Raw genomic sequence first — 14008 nt, 5'->3', positions numbered from 1 at the left:
CAGGAATTGGTCATCTCGTCTCCCAGCAGGATAAATGTCTTGACTCGTGAGGTGATTACTTTTGAAGGGAACCATTCCATGATCCCGTTGTGGCGGCTGTTCGGTTTTTGTTGGAATATCCTCTACACTTTCACACTGTCTCAAAATGGTCTCTTTCCGGCTAGTCACACCAAGCTGTTCTGGTCTTGTTGAGTTTTTCTGCCATCCCAAATATCTAGTAGTGAACTTTTTACCTACAAATTTTTCTGGCTGGTAAGAAATATGTGTTACACAGATTCATTTTATTGTTTCAGTTTTAGCTTTGGTGCTGGTTTCGTAGAAATTCATAATCTGTCTAGTTTGTGTGGCTGGTTCCATTCTTTTGGTACAGTCAATGGATTTTTAGCCTGCATTTTTTATACCCGAATGCATGTTTATATTCTTTGCAAATTAAATTATTTGCTTGTGGCGTCAGTCTTCATGTTAAATATACGCATAATCCAAAACTTTTGAAGATGGATAATAAAGAAATGTTCTGGAAAAAGTTTAATTTTATGAAAAATGTTTGTAGCATACTGTTAACTTTTATCTGAATTTGAAATCAAGGAAAAACTTTGTATCAAATACGGAAACCCTCATTCAAAACTCACATCCAATGCTATTCAGCCAGTAGAACACAACCAAGTTGTTGGGTAACAGTATGTTTATTATATTAATACCTTCCTCACTATGTAGTTGAAACATATTTCTCCCAAAGCAGTTTATCACCTGCTCACCATAAAGATCCAAATTTTTGCAAGACTGTTAACCAGGATCAAATGTATAACAAGATTCAGCTTCATAGACCATCATTTTGATCTTTAATAAAGATTTGAAGGAAAAATTTAAAACTAGTAATTGTTCCAATAATTCACCTGTATAAAAATGTCATGGCTGGTGCTGAAGTTTTATTGTATGAAAGGTGAAAATGTCGTAAGTCATGAACTTTTTTCTTTTCATTATTTTTTAGGGATGTCAGCCTTAGAAAGCTCCGCGTATATTTGATTACTTTGCAAATAAGTTAATGTGTTACATATTTGTTGTTAAATATATATGTGGGAGAGTTTAAAAAAAGTTTGAAATTATGCTGAAAGTTTGTTGGAATTCTCTAAGCGTTCTTATTATGAAACACTGGATGAATATAGTATGAGTAATTCGCGCTCCATTTCAGGCAAATTCAAGATTTTCGAGCATCTCACTGTTTATGACATCATACCTCCTGTCGTAAAATGATATGATTTTACAGGTACCTTCAGTGATATGTGTAGATACTGTAGATATTGCAGAAAGGAGGATGGGTGAAGTTTGCTGGAAGTCGCTAAGTGCCCTCATTCCCAAATACTGGATGAATAAAGCCTGTCTAATTTGCGCTCCGTGAGTCATTCTGCCTCATGACATATGCACAGTCTCCGACTTTAATACTTGTCTTATTCTTATTGTATTAAACCGTTAACATAAGATTATATCTTTTATTGACAACTTTATAATAGCATTTCAAATTTTTGAATCCTGAATAATTGTATAAAGTACTGAAAATCAAAGTACTGTGGCCTTAGAAGCCATTAGATAAGCAACATACTACTGGCACTAGGTGACCGTTTTACCCATTTATTAATATCTCTACTGACAAGAAATGACCTGCCTTTCTGTCTGTAATCAATATTTTCTAATTTCAAATCATGCTACATTTCAAATTTGGCAAAAAGCTGCAAAAACAGTTATTAGAGTAATGCCCATCGCAGCTGTCAAAAATTGAAAGAATTGTTTTAGAACACTCAAATGAGAAAAACACAGTTCGCCATACTTCGCACCCAGCAAAGAAGTTTACAATCACAGCAAAAAGTATGATCTTATGCTTTTGAAAATTTAGGAAATGTTACGAGCAATGCTGCTAGCCTATGTCATGATTCTCCACAGTCACAAAATTCTGGGGATATAAAGTGACGTGAGTTGTATGGCAAGGAGAACTTGGATGAAACAAGCATTATTACAAAAGTAAACAAATACGCCACTTTTATACAAACTAGGCGTAGTGCCTTGGGGAAACACACTAAAATTTTACCAAAAACATTAACGTACAGAAAGTGCAGCATCAATATTACGAAGCGACTGTCCCGAACCCCGAATCAGTTGCAGATTGCCTGTCTAACGGCTTCTAGGGGCAACAAAAATTTGATTTTCAGTGTTTAGCGTAATTATTGGCCGAATTTAAAATTTTAAAACGGTGTCGTAATCTACGCATTAAGAGGTATAATCTCACTTTAAAAGTTTAACTAAGTAAGACTAGGATTACAGTCAGAAGCCGTGGGTTTGTCTTGAAGCAGAGCAAATACAAAAACTTCATTCATCTCGTATTAAAGAATGAGAGGCTTTGCGACTTCCAACAAAATTTACACATAATTTCTAACCTTTGCGAAATTTCTTCTCGCTGACACCACCCATCCACTCGCAAATAAAAAAAAAAAAAAAAGATGAAAGAAAAGAAGTTTATCGCTTACTACATTTTCGCTGTCCAAGCAGTACAGCTTCAGACACGATGACTTAATTTATTACTTTCTTACTGCCGACTCTATTCGCAACACAGTTTACAAAAAGAATATACATATACTAGTTAATGTACGTGCATAAAATTATATCATTATGGAACACATAGCTCAGGAAATAAGACGTCATAGGAAGTTAGACGTGTGAAAAACTAGCTCATGCTTAAAGCGTAGTAAAACTTCAACAACAGGCATGGCGTTTTGATTTATTACTTCCTTATTAGGCCTACTAACTCTATTCGCAATACACTTCGCAGTCAGTATCTCCATATATCACTGAATGTACCTGCAAAATCATACCACCTTAAAACGGAAAGTATGATGTCGCAAACAGTGAGAAGCGTGAAAAACTTGATTTTGCTTAAAATGGAGTGCGAATTACCCAGATTACATTTACCTAGTGTTTCATAATAACAGCCTTAGAGACTTCCAGCAAACTTTTAGCAAAATTTCAAACTTTTTCTTAACTTTCTCGCATACGTTTTTAACAGTAAACATGTAACACATTAACTAATTTGCAAAGTAATCTGACTTGACGCTGTTTTATACTTGGTAGTTCGATTCTTTAAAGAATTGAGGGTCTTTTGGTAGTTATAGAACCTATGAATTTTTACACTCAACACGGTGTAGGCATTATTTAGATAACAAATTAAGCAATCGTGTAATTTACAAAGCCGTACACGAACTCTCTCACTTTCGAAATAACTGCAGAACGACTGCATGAAGTATTTCGACTAATGAGTGTACGAATATCTGTGAAGTGAGCACAATGTACTACGCATGTCGCCAACGTCAAACAGAGGGCTACTGTGTGACTTCATACAATGGTCTTTGTTTACAATTTGTGCTGAAGGAGAAACTTTAACATTACTCTCATTTGCTCTTTATTTACATATTTACTTGTTACTAATGAAAAAAGTGATCATCTAATGTTGCTGCGGATGCATATCGAAATACGTCAAAGGAAGAAATGATACTTTCCACAGTCAGGTAAAACAAAGAGTTAATTTTAGTGCCTGCATGGCCATATATAGAATGTTAAAAAGAAGTATATCGTATTTCGAGTGGTGGTTCTATGGACCGAAACAATAAAAAAAATTTCATTAAACATGGGTTCTAAAATGCATATCTTAACAGTCATGACCACTTGTTCACCTTCGCCACAATGAAACACACCTCTTTTGCTGCAAGGTCTCTGCTATTACGAGCGACCTATAGAACGTAGTAAACGAATGATGCCGTATTTCTCATTTATTTTCCATGGATACTGCATGTAGTAAATATCTGTTAGTGTTTTACTGTAAACCATGTTCACAGTTCTGGGTATGGCCAGGGCTTACTGGTTTTTGTTTTGTTGAGTTTGTGAAATACTTTTAGATTGTAGTTATATCATATACAAACTGTCTTGAATCGTGTGTACAAAATCCATGCAATCTTTGACAGGGATCAGTCTGTAACGACGATGTCTTTTCCCAAAACTGTTTCAGTCAGTAACATTGCACTGCACTTCCACCTTTAAATTGTCGTCCGAACGAAAAAGAGTCACATATAGAAATAAGTGTCCATGGAATAGAAAAGCAGCTGAACTCGCTGAACAGAGGAAAGGCCACTGGATCTGTGAGAATACCGAATACGAGTCTACATAGAAGGGGCGAAAAAACTTGATTCTCTTCTAGTAGCAGTGTACCGTTGGTCGCTGGAGGAGAGGAGTATTCCTAGTGAAACTTCCTGACAGATTAAAACTGTGTGCTGGACCGAAACTCGAACTCCGGACCTTTGCCTTTCGCGGGCAAGTGCTCTACCAACTGAGCTACCCAAGCACGACTCACGCCCCGTCCTCACAGTTTTACTTCTGCCAGTACCTTGTCTCCTACCTTCCAAACTTTACAGAAGCTCTCCTGCGATCCTTGCAGAACTAGCACTCCTGAAAGGAAGGATATTGCGGAGACATGGCTTAGCCACATCCTGGGGGATGTTTCCAGAATGAGATTTTCACTCTGCAGCGGAGTGTGCGCTGATATGAAACTTCCTGGCAGATTATAACTGTGTGCCGGACCGAGACTCGAACTCGGGAACTTTGCCTTTCGTGGGCAAGTGCTCTACCAACTGAACTACACAAGCACGACTCTCGCCCCGTCCTCACAGTTTTACTTCTGCCAGTACCTCGTCTCCTACCTTCCAAACTTTACAGAAGCCCCCCCCCCCTTTTGAATTTTTTCGACGTCCCCCGTCACTCCTGCCTGGTAAGGATCCCAAATAGCACAGCAATACTCTAGAAGAGGAAGGACAGTCATAGTGCAGGCAGTCTCTTTAAATAACCCTGTTGCATCTTCTAAGTGTTCTGCCAATAAAGCACAGTCTTTGATTTGCCTTCCCCCCAATATTATGTGATCGTTCCAATTTAAGTTGATATTGTAATTATAATTCCTAGGTATTAATTGAAAGTAGTAGCATTCTGCAGGGCGCTTGCAGGAAAAACTTAAGCCGTACCATAATCACAATGGTGACAAAAATTCTATTGCGCATATCTTAATGTTCATAGATATTCCTACTTTATACTGGGCACCACAGGGATCGCTAAATCCCGTGCCACAGTCTCTCTACGTATTCGCTCTCTCTCTTTGAAGAGAAGGTGGCTAGCGCCTATGGTGTGCGCCTTCTCGGCTAAAGGAGCGCTCGTGTGCTTCCCCTGTTGACTGACAGATGGCAGCGCGAAAGCTGAAGTGGCGTGAGAGGGGGAGGAGGCGGGGTAATCAGTTTCATTAGGCGCGATACGCGGCCAGTCGCAGCCCCTGGGGAGGGGGGGGGGGGGGGAACCTAATAAGCAGCGGCGCTGAATGCGCCAATCGTGTCTGCTATAATCGCATTTCACCTGCCTGCAGCGGCCAGCCCATCCCCAAGGTGCAGTACACCGAGGAGGAGATCCGAACCTGGTGAGTGACGCTCTGTTCTGTTCTGCTCCTCTCCGCTCCGCTCAAGCTCGGCGCACGCGCGGTAAGTACCCTGCTAAGCACAGCGGACTGGCGCTGTCTAGGGCGCAGCAGCCTGGCTCGCAGCTTGCAGTCTATCTTATTGCACGCCAGCTCAAAGGCGAGCTACAACGCATTCTTCCTTCTTACAATGTAGAAGCTGTGACGTCATTCGGTAGCCAACTGGTGTGTTGTCGAGTTTTGCTGACAGCGCCTGCTGTAACGTTGTTTATTGTTTGTTAACATTCACAGCCATACTATATCATTTCTATCTGATCGTCTGTCATTTGTCACTATCTGAGAAACCAATTCCCATGTCTCCCGTCCTACTGCAGGGATACCCAAGGCCCAGCCTTCTGTCCTCCAATATCCTCTTTACTACAATGCCAACATTCCTAAACTACCTCCTCCTGTTCACCTAGATCAGTTCGCTGACATTGTTTTCCTGTTCCTCTTCCCTAGACTCCAAATGTCTCAACGATCCCTCCAGCTCCATCTCATCAATTTTTCCAACTGGTGCACCCAGGGGCTCCATAAGACAACCTCTTCTGAAACCTAGGCAGAACAACAAACAAGCGACGACTCCCTATCATGACTCTTACGTAATAATTTACAACTACTATTAATACCTTAAATGTCTAATAGCTGTCAGGCAACCAACATGAAAGGCGCAGCTACTAACCAACCAACAGAAGGCCCATAATAAATGGAGATAAGGATTACACCCTGCAAAACCTTGATCACACTTATTCTTTACTACGTCAATATTGCCTACCAAAGATCTATCATCAAATCATTTAAGGCCACACACTCAATCTTGCCTTCCACATCCATTTACTCTCCCCCTCTCATGGAACCCTTACCAGCTCATCAAATCTCACCAATCCTTGCTCACAGTGAACAAGCACATTTCATACTCTCTCCTAATAAAACTTTAACCGACTCCCTCGTAAAGACAATGAATTCAGATCACTCCGATATTTTTACATCTTATCAGCTATAGCTGTTCCCTCTGTATCTTACACTACAACAAGCCTCTTGTCTCCTTCATTTTCCACCATTACTTTCCTCTTCCATACCACCGTGAGCCATATCGAAACCTTGTCCCTTATCCTTCTCTCACCATCCAACCCCTCAGCACCGCACCCAACTACCACTACCTCCACATTAAAACCCCACAGACACCTTTGCTAATGCGTGCAATCTACAACCCCACGAAAGCCCTTTTCCTTTCACCTCTTAACTATATCCCTTCCAAGTGTCGTCCTACCAGTTTCAGTTGAAGTGCACTGTTGTTAAATACACTCCACCCTACTTTGTTAATTCTTTATAAATTTTATTTCAATTTAAAAGCGAACAAGTTAAAGGTTTATTTATAATGACATCAATGAAAATTATCTATTTATAATCCTAAATAACTATTGCAAGTGATTCACTTTTTCAACTGTTTTCATCTTATATCTGTTTTAAAATTACAAAAATGTTACTGACAACATGACAGTTTTATACTTTCAGCAGTCTCGAAAGTGTTGTGGGTTTCTGATTTGTATTGGCACACTGCCATGTTCTTGAGTAAAGTAAAGTTATCCTCGACCGAAAGGTTGGTTCGACGACTGCAGTGCTTTACTAGTTATGGTTCTATCAGACGTGGCATACTATTTCCTTCTCCTAACATTGTAACTACCTTATACAGCAAGTTATACGTGGATCTACAGATTAAAATGAGCTTTGAACAGCGGTGCAACTATATAGAGATAAAAGAAGCAGCAAGTCAAAGAAAAAGCTCATGTGGGTCACTGTGTAATGAATTCTGGATGTTTTAATTTGTCTTTTGACACTTACCTTGTTTACTATAGAGTCGCGAATACTCTTAAAACTTCCTGTAAAATATCACTTCTCTTAAACCACGAATGGAAGTTGCAAATTTCTTAGTCTGCCTTTTTCCCTCAAATTTCAAGTTTCTAGCACCACTGCAAACAATACATTAGTTTTTTTTCATACCCACTCCTCAGAAAATGAAAACCGCATCTATAATTTTGAGCAACATGTTAGAGTCAGGTTAGTGCACAGCAACAAAGCCAACATATTTACTTACCGTTTATTGCTAAGAACTGTGAAATAACCGACCAAAATTGAATAACAGGAAACCAGTTTAACTAGTCTGTGATGCGCCAACTGGACAGCAGCTTCGGTGAGTGACGTGTACTGGATGATATATGCAGATCAACTTAACGTTGGTTTGAATTCCGCCCGCATGAAGCAGCATACATTAGTCTCTATGCAAATGACACACGCAGTACAGTCTCGTGGAGACTGGATGCTACTTTAGTGTGACTTTCCCGTATTGCACCAATCCCACCTATGTCGGAAGCGTTATACCTGTACCAATACGCAATAATGTTTATGCATTTTTGCCGAATTTCCTAATGACTTAACAAACGAATGCTCGTTGGATACTGTACACCAATGAAAATAACTTCATGTTTTGCTACTCCAAAGACAACACAAATGAATAATTTGCCTGTAAACATTCAATTGTAAATTTTATCAGAAAATAAAGCTATAATGTATCAGTCGAAGTGGACCAGAAGCCACGAACAGAAAACGCCACTGAAAATTTGTAATATTCGTATACACGATTTTCCAGGAGGAGACGCAAAAAGGTTGAAAGATGGTAGTACGGAACAGGCTCTTAAAGTTCCAGAGAAACAGCGATGCCTGGGGGGGGGGGGGGGGTAAGATTTACTACATTGTATCATAATCGACAGTAGTATCCCTTACCACTTGACTAACAGAAGGATTGACAGAACACATCCTGAGACGTGAAGGACACGTTAGTTTGGTAACGGAGGGAGGTGTGTGGGTGGGAGAGGCGAGGGAGGGACGGGAAGGGGGAAGTGTAAAAATTGAAGAGGGAGACCAAGGGATGAATACAGTAAGCAGTTTCGAGTGGATGTAAGTTACAGAGAAGTTTTTTTGAGACGATGAAAACTGCAAGGGACAGACTAGGGTGGAGAGCTGAATCGAACCAGTCTTCTGACTGAGGACCACAACAACAGTTCTAAGTTCGTAATTAGTGACTGGCCACGTTATTAATATCTACATACAAAACAAGGGTGTTACTGCAGACTGTCGGCAGGACGGTTACACTGACGAGGTAGACGGCCTGTTCTGTGCCAAATGTAATTGTGAATCGCACAGTGTGAAGTGTGGACGATATTATAAGGCAATGCAGTGCCATAAACATCTCGCAGTCTCACACAGAATACTTCTCTTCAAAGGACAGAAGGTGAAAAAATGAAATACTACGCAAATTCGCTGTCCACTGCACCACACTGGAGTTCTGGCTAACATAGCTGCACAGACTACTCTAGACCATTGTGTTAGCCACAACACCAGGGTGGTGTAGTGGATAGCACATCTGTATAGTATAGTGGAACACCTGCGTTCAAGTCCTGGCCTTGACACAATTTTTAATTCATTTCTTCAGCTTCTATCCTTATTGAAGATAAAATTGAGACTCAGTATGTCTCCAGGAAAACATATCTCTTCAAAGGACATCAAGCCATCTTCATTGAATCTTCTTCAAGTGGGCTGATGGAACATTGTTGACGCTAATTGTCGTAGTGGCCCCTTCTCAGTTAGAGGGCCGGCACAACAGACAAGCAATGTCGGCTGCCGACCTCGCTTCAAGAGCTCATATCAAAACATCGCCAGTGAATGTAAACATCAACAAACTTTCCGCATAGACACGGCACTACTTCGTGAAAAGCCATGTGACAGAGATCCTCCAATTGGAACTAATGTGACGAAGTGTATCAGTAGGCGGAATCGGTGTTATTAGCGTAGCAGCAGAGTCAGATCAGCAGCGTGTACCTACAGCTAGGACAGCTCTGGCCAATACCTAAGCTGGCTCTAGCCCAGTAGATACTCGCCATAGCCTTTCTGTAGAAATTTGTATCTTATTGGGTGTAACGCCACTTTGGAACTGTGTAGCGTAGTATTTTGGTTATTATTATTTCTTTTCAATGTCTTGTAACTTTTATCTGGCTTTCGCCACCACAATAATTCAAATAGTTCAAATGGCTCTGAGCACTATGGGACTTAACAGCAGAGGTCATCAGTCCCCTAGAACTTAGAACTATTTAAACCTAACTAACCTAAGGACATCATACACATCCATGCCCCAGGCAGGATTCGAACCTGCGACCGTAGCGGTCGCGCCTAGAACAACTCGGCCACTCCGGCCAGCTCCACAATAATTATTGTGTTTCTTGTTGTTCTTGAGTTTGGAAATTAGTGCACACCAAGAAGGCGTTTTATTTAAATAAAGTGTATTCACACTTGATCGTTAGTTCTTTCCTGCCGACCACAGGACACTACTACACTAATGATACATCGAATTCCATCATGGATCGATTGCATAACCACAGATTCAGTTGATCTATATGTGTGTTTGTTTGCTGCTTATCAAAGTCTCTGTCGCTTGTATATCTGGGGCTGCCAGCGCAGCGGCGCGGTCCGTAGGTTTAAAAGCACGGAGCGAGAGCTGTAGCATCCTTCTTTCAGCGCACTTTGAAGATTGCCGAACGGTATATGGCCGAAATGTTAGATGAAGAATATATGCGGCTGAAAACCGAAATTTAATGGACCACCGTGAATGTGTGAATCTTTGACTGGGCTGTCCAGTACCCTTATTTGTGATCCTCAGAGCACGTCTAAGATGCAGTGGGAAATCATATACTTTCATCCCTGTCTCCACCCAACAGTCTTCATGAATCGACAAGGCATATGTCTCAGGCATATGTCTCGTCAAGACGAAATTCAAAGGCTGCTTCCGTGCTACAAGGAATACAAGAGTGATTTCGTGCCCGTGGGGTTTCAAAATTCACACTAATGTTGATGACGAACACAGTTCTGAGTGGAATGAAAGTTCAATCATTTTATATGCTTACGTGATGAACACCTCCACGAAGTCTGCTAATTCCGGACTGGTGTAACAACGTAAGTTCCCCTCAGTTAGGTTGCCACGACATTCGGAGTGTTTCGTTATTAAATATTAACGGTCCAGTCACGTTAATGTGACCACCGCCTATGTTCCACATCAACGTTCAATAACCACTCCCAGACGGCGGGTGGCAGCATTAGCAGTGGAGGGTATATAAAGCGTGTCGGGAGGATGAAAAAAGTATTGTAATCGTTGTCGGTATGCGGAAGCAGAACGACTTATCTGACGTCTGAGGGCGAAAACATTTCCGAACCAACAAAGTTTGTAAACTGTTTGCGCACCGCCGTGGTTAAAGTACACCATGCATAATAAGATGTCGAGGTAACTGCGGTGCACCACAGGCTGTAGATGACAGGAGTAAATGACGGTTACGAGGATGTGTACGGGTGGATGAACGTGCAACTGCTCGGCCAGATGAACCAAGGGGCTACCAACAGTGTCTCCTCGACGACGGCTCAGCGAAGGTTGCTGTGCATGGGCTCTACTGCAGGCAACCGGTTCATGCACCCATGCTGACTGCTGTTCATTGGCGACGAAGGCTGGAATTTGAATGGCAGTACCGCAACTGGCGACAGGTGGGCTTTTCAGATGAATGCTCTATTGGACAGATGGGTGTCGGTATGTACGGGGCGAAACGTTTGAAAACAAATATCCTGCAACAATCGTCGGGAGTGTCCAGACTGGAGGGCATTCCCTGGGTGATCCTGTCATTCTGGAAGACACAATGGATCAACACACGTATGCATTCATGTCCACCCGTACATACAGTTTGTCTTTCCTCGTCACGATGACATCTATCAGCAGGACAATGCAAGGTGTTACAAGACTCGTTGTGCACGTGCGCGGTTCGAAGAGCACCAGGATGATTTTGCCGTACTCCCCTGGCCAACAGATTGCTCGAATTTAAGCCCAATAGAGAATCTGTAGGACCACCTCGATCGGACTGTTCGCACCATGGATTCTCAACCGAGAAACTTTGCGCAGCTGGCCACGGCGCTGGAGTCGGCGTGGCTCCACAACCCTGCCAGTACCTTCCAGAACCTCACTGTCTGTCTTTCTGTACGCATCGCAGTGGTTCTCACTCCAAAAGGCGGCTATTCAAGCTTTTGACAAGTTGTCACAAGGAAATATATTTGCAGTATAGGATCCAAAGCGATTATTTAGGAAGTCATGAACCCCTTCTATTTGAAATGAGTTATCTACTGACAAATACGAAACTACGTTCGATAAATAACGAAAATTGGTATGATATCTTACCACACACCACGGCTTTACAGACTTCACTCCTTCGTGCGTTAAGCAAGGGTTCGCACCCCAACATTGGACTTGAATCAAGATCACATGACATTTCAGAAAGCAACATGTAAAAGAGAATGAAAACTGATGTTGGTCAGGACGACGGTGATTTGCTTCTGGATCAGGGTTGGGTCAGAGGTTAAGTGTACGGAGAACGTGTTAAGCGTAGGGAAAGATAGCCGATTTCGGATTGCAGTACGGACTGAACGCACCTAGAATTGGCTGTTCGCTGTCGCGTTACTATCAGACGAGACGATATCCCATCTCCACCAACGTTTCACACATAAAACGTCAGACAAAGGTATTTAATTCGTCGCATCTCAGATACCCCATTGTGCATGTGGCACGTGCAAAACATGTGGCGTCTCACACAAAAGACAGGGAAAAAAAGGGAACCAGATATTCTTACTGCTCTGGTATGATACTCTGAGCGAAAGGAAACAATGATTCAGAGCTTCTAAGCCGTGCACGAGAAGCAGAGAGTGATGTGTACATGATGTCCCAAAACTTTAGGGCTACGTCAATACCTGAGAGCTATAAAGTCAACATTTCTGTGGCCGGCCGGAGTGGCCGTGCGGTTCTAGGCGTTACAGTCTGGAGCCGAGCGACCGCTACGGTCGCAGGTTCGAATCCTGCCTCGGGCATGGATGTGTGTGCTATCCTTAGGTTAGTTAGGTTTAATTAGTTCTAAGTTCTAGGCGACTGATGAACTCAGAAGTTAAGTCGCATAGTGCTCAGAGCCATTTTGAACCAACATTTCTGTCGTACGTGACGTACAGACTGGTATCGTGGCTAGTATTTTTCTACCCTAAGTTAACATTAAGTTCTCCATTTCATTTTTCACCTCACATCACGTAGCTCTGGGGTTATCTGTTTGTTGCTATTGACGTGGCAATTTACGCTGCAGACGATACTCTACATACACTCCTGGAAATGGAAAAAAGAACACATTGACACCGGTGTGTCAGACCCACCATACTTGCTCCGGACACTGCGAGAGGGCTGTACAAGCAATGATCACACGCACGGCACAGCGGACACACCAGGAACCGCGGTGTTGGCCGTCGAATGGCGCTAGCTGCGCAGCATTTGTGCACCGCCGCCGTCAGTGTCAGCCAGTTTGCCGTGGCATACGGAGCTCCATCGCAGTCTTTAACACTGGTAGCATGCCGCGACAGCGTGGACGTGAACCGTATGTGCAGTTGACGGACTTTGAGCGAGGGCGTATAGTGGGCATGCGGGAGGCCGGGTGGACGTACCGCCGAATTGCTCAACACGTGGGGCGTGAGGTCTCCACAGTACATCGATGTTGTCGCCAGTGGTCGGCGGAAGGTGCACGTGCCCGTCGACCTGGGACCGGACCGCAGCGACGCACGGATGCACGCCAAGACCGTAGGATCCTACGCAGTGCCGTAGGGGACCGCACCGCCACTTCCCAGCAAATTAGGGACACTGTTGCTCCTGGGGCATCGGCGAGGACCATTCGCAACCGTCTCCATGAAGCTGGGCTACGGTCCCGCACACCGTTAGGCCGTCTTCCGCTCACGCCCCAACATCGTGCAGCCCGCCTCCAGTGGTGTCGCGACAGGCGTGAATGGAGGGACGAATGGAGACGTGTCGTCTTCAGCGATGAGAGTCGCTTCTGCCTTGGTGCCAATGATGGTCGTATGCGTGTTTGGCGCCGTGCAGGTGAGCGCCACAATCAGGACTGCATACGACCGAGGCACACAGGGCCAACACCCGGCATCATGGTGTGGGGAGCGATCTCCTACACTGGCCGTACACCACTGGTGATCGTCGAGGGGACACTGAATAGTGCACGGTACATCCAAACCGTCATCGAACCCATCGTTCTACCATTCCTAGACCGGCAAGGGAACTTGCTGTTCCAACAGGACAATGTACGTCCGCATGTATCCCGTGCCACCCAACGTGCTCTAGAAGGTGTAAGTCAACTACCCTGGCCAGCAAGATCTCCAGATCTGTCCCCCATTGAGCATGTTTGGGACTGGATGAAGCTTCGTCTCACGCGGTCTGCACGTCCAGCACGAACGCTGGTCCAACTGAGGCGCCAGGTGGAAATGGCATGGCAAGCCGTTCCACAGGACTACATCCAGCATCTCTACGATCGTCTCCATGGGAGAATAGCAGCCTGCATTGCTGCGAAAGGTGGA

At 43.4% G+C, this 14008-nt stretch overlaps 1 protein-coding gene across 1 annotated transcript in view; it reads left to right on the top strand.

Annotated features, from left to right (window-relative positions):
* The window catches only part of LOC124795371 (tryptophan 5-hydroxylase 1), a 283255-nt gene that overhangs the window by 122033 nt on the left and 147214 nt on the right, over window positions 1-14008 (top strand). The window contains exon 6 of the mRNA XM_047259377.1: window positions 5444-5494. Within this exon, the coding sequence (XP_047115333.1) occupies window positions 5444-5494 (51 nt within the window). The remainder of the gene's footprint in view (window positions 1-5443; window positions 5495-14008) is intronic.

Source organism: Schistocerca piceifrons, chromosome 4 (genome assembly GCF_021461385.2).
Source record: "Schistocerca piceifrons isolate TAMUIC-IGC-003096 chromosome 4, iqSchPice1.1, whole genome shotgun sequence".
In the NCBI taxonomy this organism is placed as follows: domain Eukaryota; kingdom Metazoa; phylum Arthropoda; class Insecta; order Orthoptera; family Acrididae; genus Schistocerca; species Schistocerca piceifrons.
This window is presented reverse-complemented; position numbering and strand designations above follow the sequence as displayed.